The 24751-nt window shown below is 41.9% G+C and overlaps 2 protein-coding genes across 9 annotated transcripts; one reads left to right on the top strand and one right to left on the bottom strand.

Annotated features, from left to right (window-relative positions):
* The first annotated feature begins 774 nt into the window (after window positions 1-774).
* tnfrsf9a (tumor necrosis factor receptor superfamily, member 9a) lies at window positions 775-6920 on the top strand. Of its 2 annotated transcripts, none has more exons than XM_071476977.1 (7): window positions 775-2996; window positions 3611-3730; window positions 3856-3993; window positions 4073-4145; window positions 4250-4350; window positions 4457-4600; window positions 4740-6920. In XM_071476977.1, exons 1-7 carry the CDS (start codon window positions 2861-2863, stop codon window positions 4850-4852), a joined length of 825 nt encoding a protein of 274 aa, XP_071333078.1. In that variant the 5' UTR covers window positions 775-2860; the 3' UTR covers window positions 4853-6920. The 2 variants fall into 2 exon arrangements, with proteins under 2 accessions (XP_071333078.1, XP_071333077.1); XM_071476976.1 differs by having other exon boundaries at window positions 1415-2996; window positions 4448-4600.
* ccdc187 (coiled-coil domain containing 187) lies at window positions 6901-24751 on the bottom strand. Of its 7 annotated transcripts, none has more exons than XM_071476972.1 (13): window positions 24597-24751; window positions 24115-24207; window positions 18083-18145; window positions 17382-17520; window positions 16976-17066; window positions 11860-11941; window positions 9847-11220; window positions 9237-9358; window positions 9068-9139; window positions 8841-8975; window positions 8586-8680; window positions 8389-8483; window positions 6901-8305 (listed from the first exon to the last, which is right to left on the bottom strand). In XM_071476972.1, exons 2-13 carry the CDS (start codon window positions 24161-24163, stop codon window positions 8157-8159), a joined length of 2466 nt encoding a protein of 821 aa, XP_071333073.1. In that variant the 5' UTR covers window positions 24164-24207; window positions 24597-24751; the 3' UTR covers window positions 6901-8156. The 7 variants fall into 7 exon arrangements, with proteins under 7 accessions (XP_071333073.1, XP_071333072.1, XP_071333074.1 ...); XM_071476971.1 differs by having other exon boundaries at window positions 24115-24286; window positions 24597-24750; XM_071476973.1 differs by having other exon boundaries at window positions 24115-24241; window positions 24597-24749.

Below are 24751 nucleotides of genomic sequence, written 5' to 3'. Positions count from 1 at the left end.
AAATGTCTGAAACATCCAAGTAGGAGGACGTTTCTAGAGGCCGATCAGCAGTCATCGAGTAGGTGGGCATGATTTTTTTTTTTTTTTTTTTTTTTTTTTTAAAGCCTAGATGACTGTAAAAATTACAGACGAACTTAAAAGGTATCGATATCTTCGCAACACCAAGTGTGTTTGCTGCTCATTGGCTTTGAGGCTTAACAGTCAACACCCCTGAGTGGAACTTCCGAGCACCAGCGCTGCAGCGTGTACTTTCCCAGTGGGCTGATGTTGACTCGCACCAGGCTCAGCTGCGCTTCAAACCCGTGCAGACCCCCCGTCTTGCTTGACCCCCCGACCACAAGAGGCTCGACCGACTGTTTTGTGACGCCCAAGAAAGCGACGCCTCACTCCCCCACATAAGTGGACGTTTTGTCAGGAAGTGATGATGTCAGAGCCCATAACGACGCCCCCGTCTGCGGAGGCAGATTAAAAAAAAAAAAAAAAAAAGTACCCTACAAAAAGCCGCCCCGAAAAAGAAGTGATCACCTGCATGATGTTCACTACACACAGGCAAAGTGAAAACACGCTGTCACACCTGACACAGTTGCAGTGTGAGTCTGAGGCAGATGTCAGCCCACATGCAGAACACACACTCACTCGTTTACCAGCAGCATGAGCGGCTCAGGAGGACTTCCCGAGCCACTATGTTAATTGAGCCATTGGGGTTTACAGGGCTCCAGAGCTGAATTTGTTTTTTCGAGGTGGGGGGGGGGGGGGGGGTTAAAGGTAAGTGTGGGAGGTGTTTCTGCGCAGGCAGATGGGGGTGCTGACATCTGACATCACAGTCTCATGTAACATGCGTCTGCGCTGCGCGCGGTGGGCGGCCTGTGGTGGGTCTGACATTCAGAGGCAAAGCGCTGCCAAATGTCAGCCGCATATCATGCCATCGTGACACGGTAGAAACATGACACAGCAGCCTCCTGGGGACAGTGATCGTGTGTTTTCAGGTTCCTCGTTTTAAAGTGTGACCCGAGGCTGATTCAGTGGATAAGATACACACCAGCGAATGATCATCATTACTCAGCCAATTTCCCCCTTTTTCCAACAGGCAAATCAGTTACTGTAAAAATACATTAGTTCCCTTTTCAAAAGAAATGAATGGGAATTGGAACATTATAATACACTGACCTGAAGGGACTCAATTGCTATTTAACCTTTTAAATGTTGTACTTTCAATACAGCATTGCAGGAATTGTTGTCATTCTCTCAGCCGCGCTTTTGGTTTCAGTTTCCCTGTCCTCAGGCCCGGTGCGCCACTGGTTTCTTCTGTAGGGAATCACTGGTGTTTACCGTGAGATGAAATAACAGCAGGTGACCAACAGAAAGGGTTCCTTTTTTTTTTTCTTTTGCCCCCCCCCCCATGCCCTCCAGCTGAGTTCGTGACATTTTGCGTGAATAACTCATGTCTCCTCTGACATGACTCACCAGCATCAGTGGCTGGGACCTCAGAAATGTATGGACTGGAATGCTGTAATTGTCTTTTGGTTTTTCTTTGGTCTTGTTTAATGCAGATCCTGGTAGTAATGATGGTAGAATTTTCACATGAGCAGGAAAGTCCCTCCCCACAATGACATCAGCCTGCACTTTGTTTACCAAAACTATTCAGGTCAAACCTCACCAAAATACATCAAATTAAACTACGGTCAGTTTTAAACATACATTTACAAATTAAAGTTCACTGAACCTTTGCTCAGATGCAGTAAGTATGTTCACAGTAAACATAAAGGCCATTTTCTCTTGTTTGGTATCTCAGCTTCTTAAAATTTTGCCTTTCCCAAAGTAATAAAGTACAATTCTTAATAAATATTAGCACTGGTAAAATGTCTGAATATTGTACCTGTAAATTAAAAAGTTACAGTACAGCAATTACAGTTGTTCAGTTAATTTCCACCCAGATTAGTTTGCCCAGACATCCCGAGGAGCTGTGGCCGGAGCAGTCATTTTTCAGGTAATAGCGAATTTCAAAGTAAAGTGTGAAGTTATCAGGACAAGCGGGGACACGATCGGGTATTTCAGCAACAGCAGCAGGACCGTGTTGTAAAATGTAAAATGTAAAATGTAAATCTTTGAGTCAGAACTTTATTGCGGAGTCTCACAACTGCACTCGTAACTACATGAAGTACAGCGGTCATCATTTAAGTGAAGCCAGGAAATTAAAGCAATTATCCAAAGTTCTTTCTTCTAAGTAGGAGGAAGAGGAAAAGAACTGATTCTTGTAACCTCATCTGCTTTTTTTTTTTATGAGATAGATAACTATAACTTGGTATCTTGATAAAGATGTTATTGGTCCGGCTGTATATTGATACGACGAAGGAAATATACTCCATCTATATAGAAATGACTAAAATGAAAAGCAAACATGAAAGAGATTGCACTTTGTAGGGGTTGACATTTTGCAGATTATGAATTCAAGTATTTCCCAGTAGAAAAGGTCATGAACACACTCTTTGATCGGTCTTTCATTTCGTGTGAGAGAAAGCTTACAGACACGCCCCCCCCCAGAAGAAAAAAAAACGCACTATGAATAGCTGCCGCAGTGAGCTGTGGTGTGAGTTATGTGTTTGACTGCACAGGCCGCAGCACAGAGATACTTTCCCCCCAGACCATTACAGCCAGACAGTCTCCAGGTTGAGAAGGATTTTGAGCACTTTAATGCATTTTAGACTAAATCTACAGATTGAGAGAAACAATTAAAAGGAAAAAGTGGCTTTGGAAAAAGAAGAAGAAGATACCTGGGACATTTCTTGCTCTGGATTACCTGACGTCTTCCCTGCAGTGGCTGTTTCATCCGTATCCTCAAAGCTGGAAAGCTGACGGCAGTATGGCTGCGATCCTGTGGGTGATGGGACTCTCTCTGCTCATGCAGGCCTGCTCGGGCAGTGTGGGACAGACTGACAGAGGCTGCGTGCAGTGGAGGCAAAGTGGAAATGATGTTTGCTGTGATTCCTGTTACCCAGGTGAGTGATAATGAAGAGAAAGAGCAGAACTATACAGTCTTGCTGAATTTCCTCATGAAACCAGCTGTTATAAAAAAGATGTTAACATTATCCTTTTACGTAAAGACCTAGATAGTTGTGATGATTCCATGTAGCATCTAATAAAAGCTACAAGCCTACCAAGTAGTGTGTGCTTTTATCTGCGGATGTAAAGACATCATATTCCAGGCTTTGAGCTGTTCCTTCCTGGTGGTTGCATGTAACCAATTATAGTTTCAGTGGTTTTTCAGCTAATACCACAACAAAGAGAAAAGACATGGGTGATGTAACTGATAATTCAAATAATCTGGAGGTGTCTATATATATATATATATATTTGTATGTCATTAAAATTTGTAAACAGTATCACTTTAATAACTGTAATAACTGTTTTCCCAAACTTTTCTATCATGAACTGAGTTTCCTAAAGCTTTCCCGTGCTGCATTACAACTTTTAAAGCTCTGGATGGGAAACTCCTATTACCTTGTGTAGGAATACCTTCTTTATCATTGAAGGAGCTACTGTGAGAGTTTAGTGTATGGCGATTAGTGTTTCTTACGTGTGTGTGTGTGTGTGTGTGTGTGTGTGTTTGCAGGAAATCGCCTGGTGACACCTTGTGGTCCAAGCCCAAAGGATCTTTGCACCCCTTGTGAACCTGGGACGTTTACAAAAAACTCTCTAGAACGCAGGTGTACTAGGTGTACACAGTGTGTAGGTATGTTTGTGTGTCAGCAGTTACAACAACAACAACAACATTTCCATAGCGGTGTACAGTCTGAGAATGCATGATAGAAATTGATACGATTTTGAACTTCTCTTTCCATCTCTTTGTATATGTAGGTGCTCAAGTCCTTCAGAAAGAGTGCACAGCCACAAGGGACACACAGTGTGGATGTAAAGAAGGACTCCTCTGTGGTAACAGCCAATGTTCCTTCTGTGTTACGAAGTGTGGCAAAGGCGAAGAACCTACAAAGGAGCGTAAGTAAAACTGCAAAGAGACACACACACTGTACAGGTTACAATGACTGGCAAGTCAACTGAATGGCTGTCTGTGCAGGCACTTGCAGACCATGTCCAGAGGGAACCTTCAATGACCAAATTCACCAGATGTGTAAACCCAGGAAAACCATGTGAGTTACACCCCGCTCTCTTTTGCTGTTGTCACTGTACTCACTGACAGATTTGATAAAAGCCCAGAAAATTCATTGCAATTCTTCTGTCATTCTTGCCTAAGGTGTCCCAACCCAGATCAGATCCTGTCAGTGGGAGATGCATCAAATGACAATGTGTGTAGTAACATTTCAATTGGTTCAACACACAATCCCAAACGTCCTGGTAAGGCACGATTCTGTTCTTTTAATGAAGTTGTGTTTTCATTTTTAAAGCATTTTAAAACATTTTTTAAAAGCCATTTCTTGATGTTTTCTATCAGATACCACAGACCATTCATGGCCACTGGCCATATCTGTGGTGACCATTATAGCTCTGCTAAGCTTGTGCATCATCATCACTGCAGCTGTAAAAGTTCTCCAGAAAAGAGAGAAGACACCAGATAAAAAAATACAGATAATCAGACCCCCTTCAGGTAAGTTTGCACTTCATGATAGATAATAAAGAGCTTATTCTGACCGCGTTACCTGAATGAAACTGATTATACAAGATGTTTATCAATCAATTGCAAAAACAATGAAAATATTACATTTTGTCCTCTTTTTTTTTTTTAGATGAACCTCAAACTTTAATAGCAGTGGAGTGCAGTTTTCACGAGGCTCAGCAAGAGCAAGGCAGCTCAGAGTCACTGAACTCCAAGGACTCCTCAGAGCGGCTCATTGCATGAATGGACTGGGACCAGGCCACACTGAAATACCTGTTTAGATTTTGTTGAGTTCAGGTCAAGAATAGGATGGGATCCTTCTCTGTGATGCTGAGCTATGAGTTTGAAGGTTGTCTTTCTACCACCATTTTGCTCAGTTCTAAATGAAACAAGGGGAGCACACAGCTGTTTTTTTTGTTTGTTTGTTTGTTTTTTACGTTTCCATTCATCCAGATAATCTACGCTACTGCGAAAAACCCTGGTAAGTCAGGTTAGAGATTTCACTCAATAGTTACACCAGGATCATATTTTAGTGATACGGTAAATATACACATGGGAAGAAGGGGAATTCTGAGAGGGAAAAAACAAGGTGGACTGTCAACAGTCTAATCATCATGTAAATTATAGCAGACAGCGAGGCTGTTTTCCCCCTTTCACTCAAGCTTGTAAGATGAAGTAGCTATGGAAGGCTTTAAAACATTAGACTGAGTTTAGAAACAACATACCTTACATTAAACATCAAAGCCTTTTGATAGCAGAGGAAGGTTAAATACTTTTAAACTATACTTTCAACAAAGTAGTTGGACTTGTGCCCTGTGGACTGTAGCGTTTAAATGAATGTGAATGATCTGCACATCTGAGCAGTAATGCTGTGTGTGTGTGTGTGTGTGTGTGTGTGATTTTTGCTCTGTGTGAATGTACAGTGAAGGTGGTGGGCGTTCAGCTCGGTTTAAAGCATTCGACTACAGACAGGTTTTAGTGACGCCTAATGCTGAGCCCACACATGCTACCAAGAATAGATGTTTTGATCTACCCAGGTTCCAAGGCTCAACCTAGATACCTGGTATTTAATGCTGATTTTGTACATGTGTGACCCTGTTATGTTGCAGCAGGCAAAAAAGAACAAGGCTGTGACGATCAATGATTTTATGTAGTGAAACATGATTTATCAAAGGACAGTTAGTTACTTTTTGTCTGCCTTGGTTTATTATTTAATTGTGTCTATCGATGTTGACTACTTTGTGTGATATACTGTTAAAATAAAAACAGTAGTTTTGTGAACTAGTGTAAACAAAGCTTTTACATTGAAGGAAGTGTGGTTTACAACCTATCCCACTCTACATTAGAAGGAACTATATGGACTTTCCATGTATTGCTTCATTTGGCGTTAAAAAGTCCAGTGAAGGGAGTTTCCCTTCTTGTAAATAAGTAAACCTACAATACATGGAGTACCAGGGAGTCCACAGTATAGTACTGAGAACACTTTCTGCAGCACTTGGGTCTTTTAGTTGGTTAAGGTTCACTTCATAGCACTTATTTAGCAAGTTGGGACATGTCTCTTGAGCAAGAATTTCGCAATACTGTGGGTATCCCGAGTGTAATCTCCACAGATATTAAATGGCAGATGATGTGATTAGTCATGCACTGCACCTTGATTTTTAAGATTCCTTGAAGTGAGTCATGTGGGAAATCCTCGGGACAAGTATGATACACATTTGGCAAACATATGAGGCACACAAGATGTCAAGGGTCACATGGAAACCCCCCCTAGTCAGTTCTGTACTGTACTACCTTTTACTTTTGCTTAGCACAGTGGAGTGGGCAGTGAGATGAGTCCAAGTGGAATGTTTTTTTTTTTGTTTTTTTTTTTTTTTTAACATATTTCTTTTCTGAAGTGTAGCAGGCGTGTTTCTTCTGAAATGGAAAATTTTAGAAATATACTGTGGGCTCAGGGTGAAAATGTTAGCCCACACCTATAGTAATGTATCAGTGACTATGTACAGTATGAGTCACAACTAGAATGGCGTAATGTCAGGTTTAAGACCACAAAGTTCACAGGTGCTGCCTTGAGACAGATTGCCACAGAGCAGTTGAACTTAAGTCATACAGTATAATGTTCAGAACTGTAGCACTTTATTTCACCTGGTAGCTGTTACCTGTCTCATGTTATTTACTTCAGATTAGTTTGGTATATGAATTTATTTAAATGATGTTTTTTATAATATGCGTCACTGCCATCCATGAACATTTGATCACTGTACTACATGCATTCTTTTACACTTTTACACCAATAAAAATATTTTTTCATTTATTTGTTGTACTTTTATACATATTTCATAGTGGTCCACCTAAGCAGTGGCATCTTTCATTCGTAAAAAACAAAGCAGATGTGGGAATATGAACATACAAAAACAAACAAACAAAAAACAGACTATAAATTGGTTACATGTGTGTAAAATCAAATCTTGTTGTTAGAGCAGATTTCAGTTGTGCCCCATGACTGATAAAAACCCACCTAGGAAACTATACACAAACATAAGTTGGATATGGTACCAAATAATCTAAGATTAAAAGTCCACTTCTAAAGTTTCTGGATCTTTGAAATGCATCTGAAAACATGCTCACAAGTTGGATATATTTGCATTTGGATATTACAGTCTTTTTAAAATGATGACAGTTGTAATATAGCATTTAGCAAATGTGATATCCATTTAAATAAGGATTAAATAAGTCCATTTGATTGTCACTGTGCTGTTATAAACATGACTGCAGTCTGGCCAAACTGCTTGAAACAAAGTTGGCCCAAAAACCAACTGTGGATGTTGTTAAAATAGCTTGGCTATAAAGGTTATCACAGTAACTTCTTGTTTCTCTTCTTGGTAAAGTCAGAGGTTGGTTTTGTCAGAACAGTGGGTGAGTTATTAGCACATCCCAAATAGTAGACAGCTCAGTGCACCCAGCAAAAACCCCCAGATATTACACTCCAATTAGACAATGCTAAACTGATACTAAGGAAGTACCCAGTCATTTGCCCTTGGTTATTTTCTTTCAGCATATTTGCTGTAGCAGTAATCTTCAGTACAATTTAAAAAGAAAAAGAAAAACTAAACTTAACTGCAGAAATGCCTGCAGGTCTTTAAACAAAAATAAACAAACATGATTTTTTGGATACAGACAACCTACTGATGAGCTAAATAAAGTCACATAAAAGTTACAAATACAATTTTTTAAAAAAGCATACTGTTTAAATTAAACACTCAACACTGAAGAATTCAAACAATACCTCAATAAACCTCAGTTTTCCCTTTGAAAATTATAAACGGCAAGAGTTCAAAGTGTTTTCATTATTCACTTCATCAAGAAATATTCTAAAATGTCACATCTCTCAGCTCTCTCTCTTGGTCTAAAGTGCTAATGGGGGTGGCTGGTAGAACTTCATTCTCGTCATTTTCAACCTCAAAGTAATAAGTCATGAGAACTCAGTAACTGAACTGATATTTAGTGTTCTAAAATATATTTGTACTCTAACAGGACCTTGTGCCGGGCATTATTGTTGCTTGCAGTTTTCCTTCTTCTCTTTTGGTTTGGTGCGTCCCGATCTTTCTGTCTGCCTCTTTGTGGGTGGGATGAAAGTAGGCTCCTCAAGGAGGTCATGTAAGCCAGACTGCGGCATGGGAAGCGACAGACAGGCTGGGCCTGTAGTGGGGGAAAAGGATGTGAATATCGAGCCATTGTTTTAATAGTTTCATTTTGAGTGTCACTGGTCCTGTTTACAGTACTTGTTTGTCTCATTCTGAGGCTCTCTGTGTCTTGCCTCCGGGCCTGGAAGGTTGGGTCCAGCTCCTCAGCAATGTTTCTGATCTGCTGGGCTTGTCTGTAAATGCAGCAGTTGTACGTCAGGATGTGTGTGTGCATGTGTCTATCTATATATATATAAATACATTTCTATTTCTGTTATATACGTATTCAGAATTACGGTAATGTGTGGGTGGGACTTGGTGGCTGGTTCTCTGGGGAACAGTCCTCAGTGGGGGAAGGAAGACCCTCTGAGTCAAGTCTCTCTCGCTGGACCTGAGGCAGTGCACAAAGCTTCATCAGCTTCTTTTAAACATGTAGCTGATGAAAACACCAGTGCTAACAAATACTACAGTAAGGCAAATGCAAGACCTGCAGTGTCAAAGAGTAAAGAGATGATGATGACACGTAAAATCTGTCTTTGGAACACATTTACCTGTCTCTCTCTAGCAGCTCGTCTGTCATGTTGACTGATCATTGCTCTGTGCTCGCGCCACGACGCCGGCCCCTCCAGCTCACGAGATCTACGCTTTGATTTAATTTCCTGCTTCTGCATAAAACGTGCAATTTCCTAGTGCAAAAACACAGCACAGTATCATTGCACAGGTGGATGTAAAACACGAGAGACATGGGTACTGACAACATGTCAGTTCATCATCGTACCTCATCCTGCGCCACCTGTGCCACTCTGAAGTCTCCCTCTGGGTAAGAACTACATGGAGAGGGTTGGGAGTTCTGTGAGAACAAGACAGCAAATGTCAGAAAAAGAGAATAAAAGAGAGACTGATCTCATAAATCACAGTGTGTCATGATAAACTCTTGGATGGCTTACCCTCCTCAACAGCTTTTCCTCTTCCTCCTGCAGCTTGCGGGCTAGTTCTTCATCACGTAGGACCTGCTGCAACTCACCAAGATCCAGGCTTCCCTCGCCCAGTTGTGGTTGCGGTGACACTCCTAAGGGTGAATTTTCACAGAATCAGAGATGAACTGTGAAATCCAAAGGTACTGAAGCAAATATGATGACAAAGAGCATACGGGTGGTAAAAACATATAAAACGTATCAGAAGATCAGTGATGAATCATACAAGAATAATCAAAGAGAGGCAGACAAAGACAGAAATTTGAAACACACTGATAAGAGGATACAACATGTAAAGGCACATTCCCAAGCGCTGAAGGAGACTCCATAATATTTATTCTCTCACGACATCAAGACTGAAAGAATGACAATGAAGACCAAGACGAGAATGAAAGCACACACTCAGGAATATTTTAGGACTACTGGAATTATAGATATGAAAAAGGAAATCAAATCGCCAGTAATGCCCAATTTTTTTCCAGATTAGATGATGATTGAGGGGAAATGAGAGGAGCAGATAGGAAGCACAGTTTTGGAAGCTTTCCCTCTGCAGATCGGAGTTGGCTGCAGTTCTGGGTGTTACCTGCTGCCGTGTGTCTGGACCTATCCCTGGTTGACACCCCACTGCTGCTGCTGCTGAGGCTTTGGCTACGCTGTGGGGCTCTTCGAGGGGGCCACTCTACTCTCCTCTCCACCTCCTGCTCCTCCTCTGAGCTTAACCTTTGATCTATGGTCTTGTGCCAATGTCTGCGTTGGCTTGTGGTCCTCTTGACCCTGTTATCATATGCATTCCTCTCCCTCTCGTCATCATTAGTGTATCTGTGCTCTCTCCACCTTCTACTGCCTCTCCTTTCTCTGTTAGCAACATATGAGTCTCTACTACTAATCTCATAAACCTCTCCGGCATGCTCCATATTAGCACGGTGCCTGTCTCGGTCTTCTCTGTGATCTCTCCCACTGTTCTCTCGGTATGACGATCTCCTCCTCTCCCTGATATCTCCATGGAAACTGTGCCTGCTGGTGGCAGCTCTCTGGAAGACTCTCTGATGTGGTTGGGAGTCGCAGCATGAGACCTCACTCCCGTGAAGCACCTGGCTGTCTCTGCTTTGAGGCCTTATTTGCAGTGGCGCCCCATTGCCACCCAACCTCACAGGCACACCCCTCTCTCTGAGGACCTGGCCCAGCATCTCCCACACTTGACTGCTTTCATCCTGCTGCTTGTTCAAGCTTCTGGTATCGTCCTGAAAGTGGACACGTCTGTCAGGGTTGTCCTTACAGCTCCAGGTTCTTGCTAAGTCTCTGTTGCTGTGTCTACTCCGGTCAGGCAGCCTGACAGATTCACTGCGGCTACATCGCCTTCCTCTTACCTCTCCCAGCCTAGAGTCTCTATCCTGATCTCTGCTCCTCCACAAACCCTCATACGCCTCTCTATGGTTCCTTTGCTGATCCTGATTTCTAGGCCTCCTCTTGTCCTGGTCACCACTGTCATAATAGTCCTCGTCCCACTCTCCCCCCTCCTCCTCCCAGCTTCTGAGCTCATCTGTGTAGCTGCTGCGAGAGCAAAGACTTCTGTAGTTTCTCTGTTGTGGGTGATGTAAAGAGGCCCGCCGTTGAAGAGGTGCTGTGTGGAGTCTTTCATTCGGTCTCTGAGACCAGACAGAGAGTTGTTCAGAGAGATCTGTGTCAGAGTCCTCTGAATCCTCACTCAAAGGCTCTCTCAACTCACTCCTGATTTGCCTAATGGAGTTTGTGTGTCCTTCATTTGACCATGGAGTTGTGTTTTTCTGTGCTGCTAGTTCCCTGGGGGAGGCAGCCCAAGGCCCAGTTGAGTGTGAATGGTTGTGAGAGGTAGAATATTGCCACCTGGTGGCGGCGGGTGAGTACTGCTCTTCTCCGTCGTGACAGCTGCTGAATGTGTGCTGGTGTGGGGATGGCAGTGCAGTATCACCAGCGCTGCCTTTAGTAATGTCAAACATGCAAACACAAAAGCAGGGAGGGTGGTTAAGGCCGTTAGCGGGTACTGTTAGACAAGTGCAGTTAATGGCGAGGTAACACTTAGCATTAAAAATAGCTGCATATCACTTAAGTAACAGTGTTTGTTACATTTATATCAATGTTTTAGGCACAACTGAGGCATTCCAATAAATGTATAGATAAGAAACAGGTATACTGTCATGCGTAATAGACAGAGAACACAACATGTTATATACATGCAATTGAACACAACACATCATGGAGATAATAAAGTGTAAGAGCTACTGTGTGTAGAGCATGTTTTGTTCATGCTGCAGTGTCTGTGGAGAATAACAACAATAGTAAGCAGTAGCAGAGGAGCATGGTCAGACAAAAGCTGAGCCCAGCCTGGGTCTTGTCCTACTCTGAATATAACAAATAATTCTGCAAATCCCTGCAAATATTGATACAACATACATTTTGATTTTCACACAAAAAAACCCCCCATCTAATTCTTGGGAATTTAAACCTCACCATTTTTCTTTTAAACATTTTTGAATTCTGTTGGGATTTCTGACTAATGTTGCCATATTAGTATACAGGCAATAAAACACTTAACAGAATGGCAGAATCTCAACTCTACCTTCACTACGGCCCTCCTGCCCTCTGCTCCTCCTCCTGATGCTCTGCTCCTCCTCCTCCTCCTGCATTCGTTTAGCTATTTCCTGTGGAGACATGACAGTACTGATTACTATAATAATGAGTAACCAAACAGGGATTTATGCTAAATAAAGATTACAGACAGGTGGAACTGTTCTGTCAAATAAGCAAATGAACAAAGACACAAGTCTGGTCCTTTCTAAGCTTTAAGGAAAAAATTCCAACTGCATCTGAATTACTCTGTCACAACCCCTCAATCCTGAACTGTATAATTATATCATATTTAAAGCATCACAGAAGCTGCTCACTGCGAACAGTCAGGTTAGCACTGGTGCACAACCAGCAGGTGGCAGCATAGCATATTGTGTAAAAAGAAAATGAGTCAATAACATGAGTCTGTGACTCAAAATAAATCAAGAAATGCAGTCTTTAGGATACTTTTGATTAATGTCTGAGATTTTATCCACCATGAGGATGGTGTTGCTTTTCTGTTATCTTCATTCCACAGTGTAGAAAACACCAGACTTAGCAAAACTCCTCTTATTCTCTATACACTGCGTCATCTGCTTTTTTGCCTTAAACCTACTCAGGTCTGTTTTATTTGATCTTTACATTATTAGTGTTCAAGTAACAACACAAATGTAACATGAACCAAACTCTCAGTGTGAGCTTCGTCTGGTATGTCTACACTGGGCCAGGTTGGGTAAATTAGAGCCACTTTGAGGTGATCTGAGATCTTATTAGTGGCTATTTAACACAAAGCTGGTGCTGGGTGGCCAAACTAAGTATTTCAGGCAGTGCTGTGGCTGAGTCAATGGAAACTACAGGACTACTTGAGACAAGCAAACTTTTCATCTCTTCAGCCTGAACTCTGGAGCACAAAAATGCCAACAGAAGCAGGTCAACAGGACCGTGTCGCTTTATAAGTAACACCTTGTCACTGGGGAATGCCTACTGCTTTACTTGTCTTCTCTCTGAAGCAGAGCCCCCCACCACTTCTCTGTGCTGCTTTTCTCGGAAAGGCCAGAACTAATAATGCTCCTTACAAATCAGCAAATTCTCCCCTGTGAAATCTGTGAAATATCTCTCTGTAGGCTGCATTTGCAGCATAAATCATAACTAAGAGCTAACACAGCTCCTTTTACTTTGCAATCAGGGCATATGTGTCAGCCACTTTTCCAGCATCAGCAGATAATTAGCAGCTTGCCATGGCAGGTTAGGCGTGGAGTGCCACAGGGATCTGGCATTTAAAACTGCACAGCCTGGCGCCTTCTGTTCCTTAATTAAAGAGACTATCTACAGGGAGGCAAATATTGAATCAACACCTCTGATCAGATTAAGGAAGCTAAGCTAATGGGAGTGTTAATAGTTCAACATCAACACTCATAAAAAAAATGGTGACACCCCCAGATGTATTCACAAACCATTTGCTGCATTACCTGGCATGACTTTTAACCCGCAGGTTAACAAAGCTTTACTATTTAACTGAGTGTATTACACCTCATATTGGCTTCAACCCCTTTAATAATAATGAAAGAACTCCACAGCCTCTCTGACCTCACATCCTCCAAACAAGGAGCTTTTATGAGCAGCCTCCTCTAAAAAGGAAACTGCAGGGTAAAGGAAAATATTATGCCAGAGCAGCCTTGTGACGCATGGCACCAGTTACACACCGCAACTCTTCATCTCTATTGGTGGGCAGTCAGATGAGCTTTGTTGTCAAGCAACTGATGTGATATAAAAACCAAATTTCCAATGTGTGAACATTCGAACAACAAGGGAGACATGATTGATGGCAACCATGTAGTCGCCCTGTTGTGTTTGGGTTGTAAGAAGAATAATTTTTTTGTATTTACAAAATCCAGTGGTATACCACCAAATAGGAGTAGTTGGAGTACAGGAATAACATAAATGTTACAACAACTATCACAGAATTAACTTCATATTAGTGAGTTATATGAATATAATAATATATAAAACTGAATCTACAACTTAAATGAGACTAAGAGACATGCCACGCAGTAGTACTCTGAGCATAAAGGAAAAACAAACATCCAGTGTCTTAGTCAGGGCCACCACGTGCCGCCAGAACAGCTTCAGTGAGCCTTGGCATTGATTCTGCAAGTCTCTGGAGCTCTACTGGAGCGATGGAAAACCATCCTTTCCCTCATTTGGTGTTTTGATGATGATGGTGTAGAGCGCTGTGTACCACGTCAGTCCAAAATCTCCTATATGTGTTCAACAGGGTTGAGATCTGGTGACTGTGAAGGCCATAGCTCATGATTCACATCATCTCATCTCATACTCACTCAGTGAATCTTTACGCCCTATTGATGGGGACATTATCATCCAGTTTCTCCACTCATTTTTCAGGTTTCTCCTTTAATTTGTCACCCATCTCTATGTGCTAACATGTTCACAATGACAATAATAACATGTCTAACAGGTGTCATGTTCACCATGTTCACCATATTCACCACCTTAGTTTAGCCTGATAGGCTAAATGGGAGTGTCATTAGTTTTATAGGTATTTGCTCGTAAACCAAAATACTGGACAAATTACATTTTCACGAGATGATAACACTAGATGGCGAGTGAAGGGTTTACCAGAGAATATCTGTATCAAGTTTCATGACAATTCATCACATAGTTGTCAAGACATTTCATTCAAAAACCACACAAGTCAACCTGATCCTCAGAGTCAGTAGTTTTCATCCTCTGGGGACCATGAATGTCCGTACAAAAGTACACGAGCATCCATCAGTCGAGCTGTTGAGATATTTCAGTCTGGACCATCCAACCAGCACTGCCATACCTAGAGTCAGGCTGCTAGCATGGCTAAAATTATTTAAGGTGTCACGCTGTGATAGATTACAGCACATGTAACTTACTTGTTTAGACACAAGAAGCACAAGCAACATTATCTGAGATCTGAGATCTTTCTCATGAAATTAAAATATAGAGACACAATATATAGACCAACACTCAATGTCAAGAATTATCCTTAAATCAAACTCTCATTGTAGTTAGGATAACATTTATCAGCTGTCTTGACTCAGCACTCCACTTACATAATGTTTTGCTCAACATGTCTCCCTGAAACTGCACAGTTTAGGTTTTACACATGTGGAGTGTGCACATCCAGTGAGACTAAGTGTGCACACATGAGTGCACTCTGTATGAAGAGGTTGATGGTCAATGTTTGGAATCAACCACCACAGAAATAGCTTGAGCCATCATCCAGATGGGAAGCTGACAGGCTGTGTCTCTGTTTAACAGCTGACTTTGCTCTTACAGGCCTCTCACGGCACAGCGGGCACATCACGGGCTCAGAGCAGCACTTTGCCTCTATTCATTATGGACTCAGTTAGTCCTCAGAGAGATCAAAGTTAACCATATGATACTCCCTCACCTGCTGGTAACAGGCAGATAATTAAATGATATACAAATACGTCCTGAGAGCCATATAAGTCTGTGAGTTGCTGTGATGAATGTGCTTTCACTCACTTTTAAGGGTAATTCTGGTGCTATTTTAAGTTTATGCACTGTTTTGTTGTAGATTATGATTTTAAAAAATCATTAATCTACCTTCACAAGCAGCTATTTTCTGCTTTGTGCACCGTGTGACACACTTGATACAGACTTCAACATTTACTGAGTCAGAGAATCCATTAACACAATCTGCTGTGTCTGAAACTCGGTATTGGTTTGACATTTTGATCAGACTTGTTTCCATTGGAATCCCTGAACAGACATTAGTTCAAGCTGAGTACAACCACTTTGTTTGTGAAGAAGGAAATGACCAACTTTTAAGAGTTAGTGCTCGTGCCAGCAGGGAGTATTTGATACTTTAAAGATATATCTGCTGGAGTCACACTTTGAGTGGTTTTCTGTTTTATTACAGCATTCTGCCAAAGTTGAACTTGTTCGCACAGTGTCTCACTTTGCTCCTGTTACTGACTGCAACTTGACACCCACGGGAAAGGATTTGTTCCTCTTTCAGGAGCAAATCCCTCAAAATATTTCACTTTACAAACTTTGCTGTCATGGCTGAGTCTTCTTATTACTCAGGACAGAATACAGTTTTGAGCCAAGCTTAACACATTAGAGTTTTAAATTTAGAAACAATAACATGGGTGACTGGCAAAGGAACACTGGTTTTCAACCTTATTTCCATATATCAGTCATCTGAGGGGGGACGTGTGTATTTTTCACAATTTTCTCTACATTGCTGTAGCCACCTGTAACATACAACCACAAAATGATTTGAAATAAAGACTTGTTTTCTTCTCTCTCTCTCTCTGTCTCTCTCTCTCTGTCTCTCGATTGGGCATTGGACTGATCATTTGGATGAGATGGTGGCTCGATGAGTTTCCTTTCGTGGTCTTGAAACATGCAAAATGACTGGGATGGATAATGCTTTGAATATTGAATGTTAAATGTTGCTACCCTCTGTGCCAGTGGTAGAAAGTAAGCAGAGCCGTGGGGGATGTTAGCTGAGTCAGCAGCAACTGTTTGATTGTTGTGCACTGTAAAAGGACACAATGGGTATACTGGGTTTGAAGTATTCGTGCACAGATTGATACATTATTTGGGCAGTGAAATATTTCCTGCAGGCAAAGATAACTGATAAAAACTGAATCATTTCATAAAAGCATTGCATTAAAGCTTCATTTTTCTCTGGAATGTTTTAGTAAGCCTACTTTCAGCGTGCCAAGTATGAGGTCTGCTCATTTAAAGGAAATGACAGTACCCTGCGTGTAGAAGCCTGCTGACAGAGATAATGGTTTTATTCAGACACTGTTGGGTGCAGATTTTCAATTTGAAAAGATTTCTCACACTGTGGTGGGTGGTAGGTGGATAATTGATGAGTAGGTGCAGATTCAGGTGACGTCAAGTTGAAAACTGCATAAATATGGCTGGTACATGTATTCACTTTGGTAAAAAGTGTAAAAAAGGGTAAAATGAACCATATGACCATAACTGACAGTGAACATTTCTTTTAAAAACACTTATAGATATTCAATGCATTGATCAGTAGAATTTGATCCAGACAGAGTAAAATTGGTGTCCTCATACTTGTCTTGATTTGTGCCCACCTCATCATCCTGCTCCCTCCTGCGGGCCTCCTCAGCGCACCGCTGGATCTCCTCCTGAATGACACGGGCATACTCAAAGTCTTGCTCCTCCCTATGAGACCGTCAGGGAAGAAATTGATTCTTCTAAATGACTGATTCAACTACCAACACTTCAATTAACAACATGAATAATATGAATCAGCACAACAAATCCACATTCAGTAACTTTGGATGTGTACTATAAATTCAGACACACACACACACACACACACACACACACACACACACAGTAGTGTGTAAAATTCAATTTAACTTAAACCCAATAAATATGTATCATCAGTGGGTGTTTGTTGGAATCAGTGAGTTCATGCAGTGGGGTTTGAATACTGCTGTGTTACAGTGTGTTTGGGCAGCAGGGGTCACCTACAGTTGTCTGGAAGCCTGCCTGAGGATGGCACTCTGCTGGGCCTGCTGCTCCTCCTCCTCATCCTGCAGCCTCTTGGCTACACGGATGTCATTCTGCACCAGCTGGTTCTTCTGGATGTTGGTAGTATAGTATTGCTCGACTGTGAGTGCAAGGTAGAGGAAAGAGGGTATGGCAATATCAAATGTGTGGCAATGATGGACCATGTGTAATCTAGATTATAGTAATTAATAATTACTACATAACTTCCAGTCCAAATCTGTTGGGTTTTTTTAAGCATTCATGCCTGCTGTGTTTATTTAAAACGTGGTGTGTGACCTGCCAGACCAGTGTACTTTTGAGAAATCCTAAAAACAGACAGCAAATTATATGTTGTTTACTGCACAGAGTTGCAAAGACATACCACAACTATGACTATTACAGACAACAGCAAATTAAAAACATGCTCAACGTCACTACCTTATGCTTCCCAGGCTGCCTTAGTAAGCCATGTATTAAATATACTAATGTCAATCTGTTACTTGTAGAGCTGCTAAGTATAATTCTTAGCTTATTTCTTTAACAAGATACCTAAAGATGAAGCCACAGAACACAGAAGGTGGAGACTCCATGAGACTGTCTGGAAAGCAGCCCACATGATATAAATTACTTCTAGTGTGTACTGTGCTGCTGAAATTCGAATGGTAGCCTGACATTGTACTTACTCTCCTGCTCCTGCAGGTTGTGTGCCAACGCTCCATCCTCCAGGACAGCAAAGCACTGGCACACTGAAACATCAGACGACAGGAGCACTTAGTAACATACCAAAAGTTATCAAGTGTTCAAAAACAAATGGAGGGGGGATATAAATGACAAAAATCTTCAATGTATGGCTCTATACAGGAGAGAAGAGCTGAGCATTTAGATGGCCTGAAAAGAGAAAATATTGTGACGCTTTTGGATAAGCACTCTGACTAAAGGTAAACAACTCAATATGAATGTGGTGTGTTATAATGGCCGTTTATACGACACAGACAAGAGCAGAGGAATGTCCCTTAAAACTTTAGAAAAAGCAACCATCCACCACTCTGGCATGAAGTTGATGTTAATATAAAAAAAGACTCTCGTAAAATCCCCATCACAGCAGGGTAACAATGTTCCAGAACAACACACAACTGGCCACAATTATTACTGTCCTCCCAAAGTTGCTGAGTTCAGTAGCTGCAACAGATCCACCACATTCTAACAAACCAATAATTTGATTTGAGTGTGTGTGTGTCAGAGTTTGCGCGTGTACATACAAGCACAATTTATATATACATTAGTATGAAAATGTTGTTGAGAGGATCTTGAAAGGATGAAGAAGATGCACATTTTCTCTTTTACTAAAGTGCTCACTATGACTACCAAATGAAGATGCAAAGTTTAGGAACTACCACCTGCAACTATTTGCACTGGGAAGCCAGTGCAGATGGTACAAATGTATGTAGAGTGAAATCAGTAAGGCTGTTGTAAATCCAAAGGCTTAGACAAAGAGCTCTCCATACAGCAGCTCTGTCTGGTTCCCCATATCGAGTCATTCTGTCCTCCCTATCCCATGATCCCACCGTCTGGCCACCTGCTGCCAGACATAGTAATAAAACATATCGGTTTCATGTCATTAACACTCTCTGAGCCTTGTCCTTTTTTGTCAGAAAGTTGACAAAGACAGGGACTTGAATGGAAATTATATTATATTATTCAATTATAGTAAAACAAAGGTATAATCAACAAGAGAGATTGTTAACTGCTCTGTTATGACCTTAATACAGTTTAAAGCTTGAATCATAAGGTGGTGAATACATATAGTTTTGCATTACACTATGATCTGTACCGGGGTTTTAATAGCTTCTGCATTTGTGGACTGTTATTGTCATCTATAAACATGCCATGTGTGTTTTCAGTGGTCTTTAATGAGCCACTACAGCCTCTATGTGCATCAGCCCATGTGTGTTTAAAGTCTGTCAAACAAACTCAAAAGTTACTCAAGAGAAAATAAACACAGGCTGACAGACAGCGGCACCGTGGGCCCAGCTGTTTTCTCCACTACCTCGATCTCTGCAGACACGCAACTCACCGTGAACAGACAAAACCACTTTACTATCTCACAATGGCTGCCTTTTCCTACAGTGTTGCTTTCAAATGCCAAGAAAAGGAAAGAAAGAAGACTCAGCTCCTTGCAGAGGGAAAAGCCTCCAGTCTGAGCCAGAGGCAGGGCCAATTAAAAACACCTGTCCCGCTGCTAATCCCTCCTCTGAGCCTATCAGAGCAGGCTGTGTCTCGTCTGTGGACACAACGGCCACGTTTACATTCATGCGCTTAGTGCTTGGGTTACTCAAGTATCCAGTTTATGAGCTGACATAAATTAATGCCATATGTTATTAATAATTGCCTGTTTAAGCTCTTCTATAAACACAGACATGTTACACTGCTGCTACACCATCAGCGCTTTTAAATGCCTGAAACAATCAATGTTAGATGTTTTAGGCAATGTTTCTATATTATGAGCAACACTGTCCCAGGAAAACATGGTATTAGTGACCATTTTATTAGGTACAACTGTACAATGTAATGCAATCCAACACAGCCATTATGCCAAAAAGTCTACTTTTATGATGCCTTTAATGTTCAGTTTTTTGACGCTGTCATAGAGGTGTTAATTCAGTTATAGCATTGAGGTCACAGTTAGTGATGTGCTGTGCTGGACTGCATTATTGTTTGTAAATTTCTAACACCTCTCAATATAATGTATTCCAGTACAAAACCACCTTTAACTATGTTCCCAATAACACACAGATGATTGACGTATAAATGAATTTATACTACCAATAATGTCAACAAAACTGAACATCATGAGCTTTGTAAAGGTAGAACATAAGGCAGAGCTGTTGAACTGAATCGCAGTAGATGGGGGAGGTGTACCTAATAGAGTGGCCACTTTATTTGTCAGCACCTGCATGAAAACAGTGAATCCTAAATAGGACTTTTGAGGTGCAAATATGATCCAGTATCTAGAGTACTGTGCATGTAAACCTCACTGTCACTGTAAGGGTCGATGTGAAAGCTAAGACGTTCATTTTCAGTTTGTTTGCTTTTAAATTTCACAAATCTGAAGCAAAGAAACGGAAGAACAGGAGACGAGCAAAGATCCTGGAAGTTTACTTACTAGCTGGAGATGCACTGGATGGTGTGATGGACGACGAGAACAAATGGGAGGCCTCGAGATTCATTGTAAGAGTGATACATTCAGCTTGAAGGCTACGGTCAAGTTGTGACTATCTGTGTGGCTAAGTGAGAACATACAAAACATCAAGCATTCGACCCAGTCCAGACTTTAAGAATGCTTCTCTGTGATTAGTTTCTTGATAAGTTCACATACGACACACACTGACATGGCATTCCTTGATCCCTATCTTGTCACCACTTTCATATTCACAATCTAAATGTACAAAGTCCTCCTCTCTTTCATTATTGCTGGCCCACAGCTGAACCACTAGAGCCTGCTCTAACAATGCAATGTTAAATTTCAACATTTACAGAATTGGATCTGAGTTGATAAAACTAGTCAAACTGAGGATGTCTCCTCTTTGTCCCAGTCTGTAAACAGGGAAGTGAGAAAAACATGACATGATTGTTGTAAAATTTAAACTCTTTCTCTGAAACTCATTTCTCCAAATAGAAAAAAACCCTTTTGCTGAGAATACATCTCTGAGAATGTTTCAGTCTATTGGGTTCAACAGTCAAAGCTCGTGGAAATCACCCTGACGGCACTGAGCTGTCAAAAGGGTCTGTTTACACCATAAATGACCCTGTAAGTCTGCACTGAGAGTTAACCCATACCAAGACAGACATGCATTTCCACTTACACCTGTCGTGGAGCTTAAGAGACTATCCGCTAAACGGATCTCTGACCTGTCCTTATGCGTCCAGTCTGTCAGTGAGGAGGGATTAAGTCAAACACCTGGCTTTAATCCGACAGGACAAATTGACAGCTCAAAACATGAGTTTACTCTTAAATCCATTTCAGAAAGAAGAGCTAACAAAGGAAGGAGGAAAAATGACAGTCTTTTCTGCCTGAATGTGTATGTGTGTGTGTGTGTGTGTGTGTGTGAGTAGGTGTGTCTGCATTGTGGGTTAACTTGTTTTTCCAAACTCCTTTAAACTATGGTCACGTTACATTTTTCTGGGAGGGACATAGAGACTGTGTTGTTTCGACTGCTGAACAGGTTTGGAGAGACAGGGTGAGAGGCAGTCAGGGCCAACAGTAAAAACATATGTTCAGTGCTGAGCGTATAGTAAGCTTCTTAATAAGGAAAAGAGCCTGGGTCTGTTTCCTAAGAGGATAGTGAATCAAAGATCCAGCAGACAACACAAATTGGCTGTGGCATTTGAACACCAGAGGCTGAGCTTCACTGAGGGGTGCGAAACACTGCAGAGCAACAAGAATGACTAGATAAGATTTTAAAATATTAGTAGGCACTCACTGTATAACACAGTGTGTGTTCCAGCAGTGTGTGCAGACTGGCTCTGCAGTGAGACTGAGAGAAGGGGATATTACAAAGCAGGAAACCATGACCTGCATGACCTTAAAAGCCTAAACCGTCAAAACAAAGTGAATTATTTCCCATATTTAATGCTTCCTCTCCCTCACAAAATATTCCTCATAAAAAATTTTTTAAAAAAGGACAAATTACATGTGACTGTTCTTTTCCCTTTCTGCTGATACAACTATAAACAGCTGAAAAACTCCCACCAACATTAGAGAACTGACAACAAATCATCCAAAACAAAATTATGCAGCGTGAGGGAGCAGCCGATCAAACACCGACAGAGAGATTTCTCTTTCATCTTCACCAACTCTTGGATAGCAGCAGTGGCAAGTGCCTCCCAAACAAAGAAACTGGCAAAAGGAGAAAATGACAAGGGTGCTATTTTCAGCCAAAATCCCCCACCGACCGCCCACGCTCTCTCGCTCTCACTCTCTCTCTCGCTCTCTCTCTCTCGCTCTCTCTATCTCTACCTCATTGGTCTGTTCTGTTCTCCTGCCTGCTGCTTTTTGCACAAAATTTCACTATGAAGTGTTTGTCCATCCTACAGCTCTCTGTGCTGTGTTAGAAACTAGGTGGACTGGGCCAGCCAGCTCATGAACTGGACTAGATTGTCATGGAGAACAAAAAGAGGTGAGGGGGGTAAATGAGACTGTAGGTCAGTTAGGAAGAGTGAGATTGGGGGGTTGGGAGGCGGGGGAATTCCTCCGGGAGCTGCATTCCCTCTGCACATCGGGCTATATCAGGAGCAACCAGGGGAGGGACTAAACAGGAACTGATAAGGGGGGGGCAGTGAAAACAAAGAAAGCTGACTTGGCTGAGACTCTCGGATGGGGAGGAAAGTGAAGGAGAAGTGAAACACGGGGAACTACAGCTCATTGGGAAATTGAAGCATAAACGTTCACAATAGGACAATAAGTAAACAACCCAAGTGCCACACAGAGGGACATCAGCATAGCTCGACAAATCTGTCTGGTGAAAGCAGATGATGAGTGGGAAAAAAAGATGACACTGACCAGACATCTGATTTACATACTGCGATTGTCTCAATGAGCAGTTTATAGCTGCTGTCACTGTCTTTGTTTGTGCGCTGGGCCACTGCTCGATAAAGCATGAAAATGCAAAGCTGCACAGTGTGCCCTTTGTGTGTGGAAACAAGAGTGGAGTGCTGAATTATCTCCCTTGATAAAAGACATGCAGACCTATTTCTATCCTAGTCATTAGTATGGACATGCCAAAGACTGAGTCAACACCCAGGCTGCAGCTTTGACATTCCCTACCTGTGAATGTTTTTATACTTTCACATGCAAGCAGATAGAGTTGTATTTTTATAACAATGAGGCAATGTTGTAGCTCTTTATGTGATTTTTTTCCTTTTCCTCGAAAAACAGTTTTTCTCAGCAGTAGGATTTTTGCAGAGTGGTTCTCCCCTCTAAATCTCACTCTTTCTGTATTTGATTGTCTGCATATGCTGGACAGCTAAGTAGTAGTAGTCTATGGTATAGAAACCTTTGAAACTGAATTCAAATTAAACTGAATATGACAAGAAAGCAAGTCAGAAAAAATGTAACTTCACTTGTGGTGCCATGCAAGTCTTCATCTCAAGTGGCAGCACTTTCTTCCCCCAGAAATCACAGATCACAAACAGCCCATTCCTTTCTCTTATCTGCACCTAGCACACCAGACCCTGTCTATGATGAGAACCATCTCTGTGCAGCGGCATGACTGAATCTGTGTGTGCTGCGTACAGTCAAAACATATACTGTAACGAGCCACTTCTTATCTGAGCTGGACGTTGAGTACGGAAATCAAGCACAGACACACAAGGTCAGAAGTAAGCTGCCATTTGGTGCCAAAGCCAGTTATTCAGAACACAAAAAGAGATGGAAAGTTGGCATATGTCTCATTCTCCCTCAAGTGTGCAGCAGGCGAGTAGACAACTCTGTCTTTATCTGTTGTGCCGAAGTGTCCATGAATAAAACACTGAATCCTCACTGGCTCCATGTCTGCAGTTCAGTAGCTGACCCTGACCTCTGACATCCCTGTGGAGGGACTGAACAAAAACAACTTTTCCCCGGGCCAGACCATGAAGTGTGGCACATACTTTTCACACACTCTGTGGGATGCATGGTTCAAACCTTTGGCCCAGTTCAGGAGTGTGTTCTTCTTACCTTCTTGGACACGCGGAAGGTTGGACTGGTCAATCTCCAGCTCTGCCATCACTGTCCCTGTGCTGTCACTGCCTCATGGTGATAGAGACGACCTTGTCACCAGAGAGGGGTTTTTAGAGGTTGTTATCTAGCAAAATGAAGTGGGGCCCAAGAGGCAGTAAAAATACAACACCTCCAGGCAACATGAAGATATATGTAGTCAGTATCTTTCATTTAAACAGATTACCAGTTTACCTCAGTGACATTCATGTACAAAAGTAAACTAACTTATTTACAAACTGTTTACCAGCTGAAACTAGTGGCAGTCCTTATTGACAGTTATAACACAGCTAGCATAAGCGGCGCTGCCGTTGACATGGACTGGGGGCTACAGCACAGTGTAAACTGTGTATGCATCCGAGCAGGCCACTTGTAGTTTGTCGACAAAGTAAAATAATCACCGGACAAACACTGAATGAAAGACTCCTTGTTTTGAAACCTACCTGTTCCCAGCAGGCTGCCCACACACGCTCCAGTGCTGCGTTATGCGCACACAACAGCCCAATCAACAAGTACCGCAAACGACAGCGCAGTGTCAACTTCAGAGTCGTCCGCACTTTTCCCTCTCCCTCCCTTCCTCGCTTGTTGCTGTCTCTAC

Source organism: Trachinotus anak, unplaced genomic scaffold (genome assembly GCF_046630095.1).
Source record: "Trachinotus anak isolate AG129_WGS33_773 ecotype Australia unplaced genomic scaffold, CSIRO_AGI_Tana_v1 ptg000004l, whole genome shotgun sequence".
Classification (NCBI taxonomy): domain Eukaryota; kingdom Metazoa; phylum Chordata; class Actinopteri; order Carangiformes; family Carangidae; genus Trachinotus; species Trachinotus anak.
The sequence above is the reverse complement of the archived record's forward strand: the minus strand, read 5'-3'. Positions and strand labels throughout refer to the sequence as shown.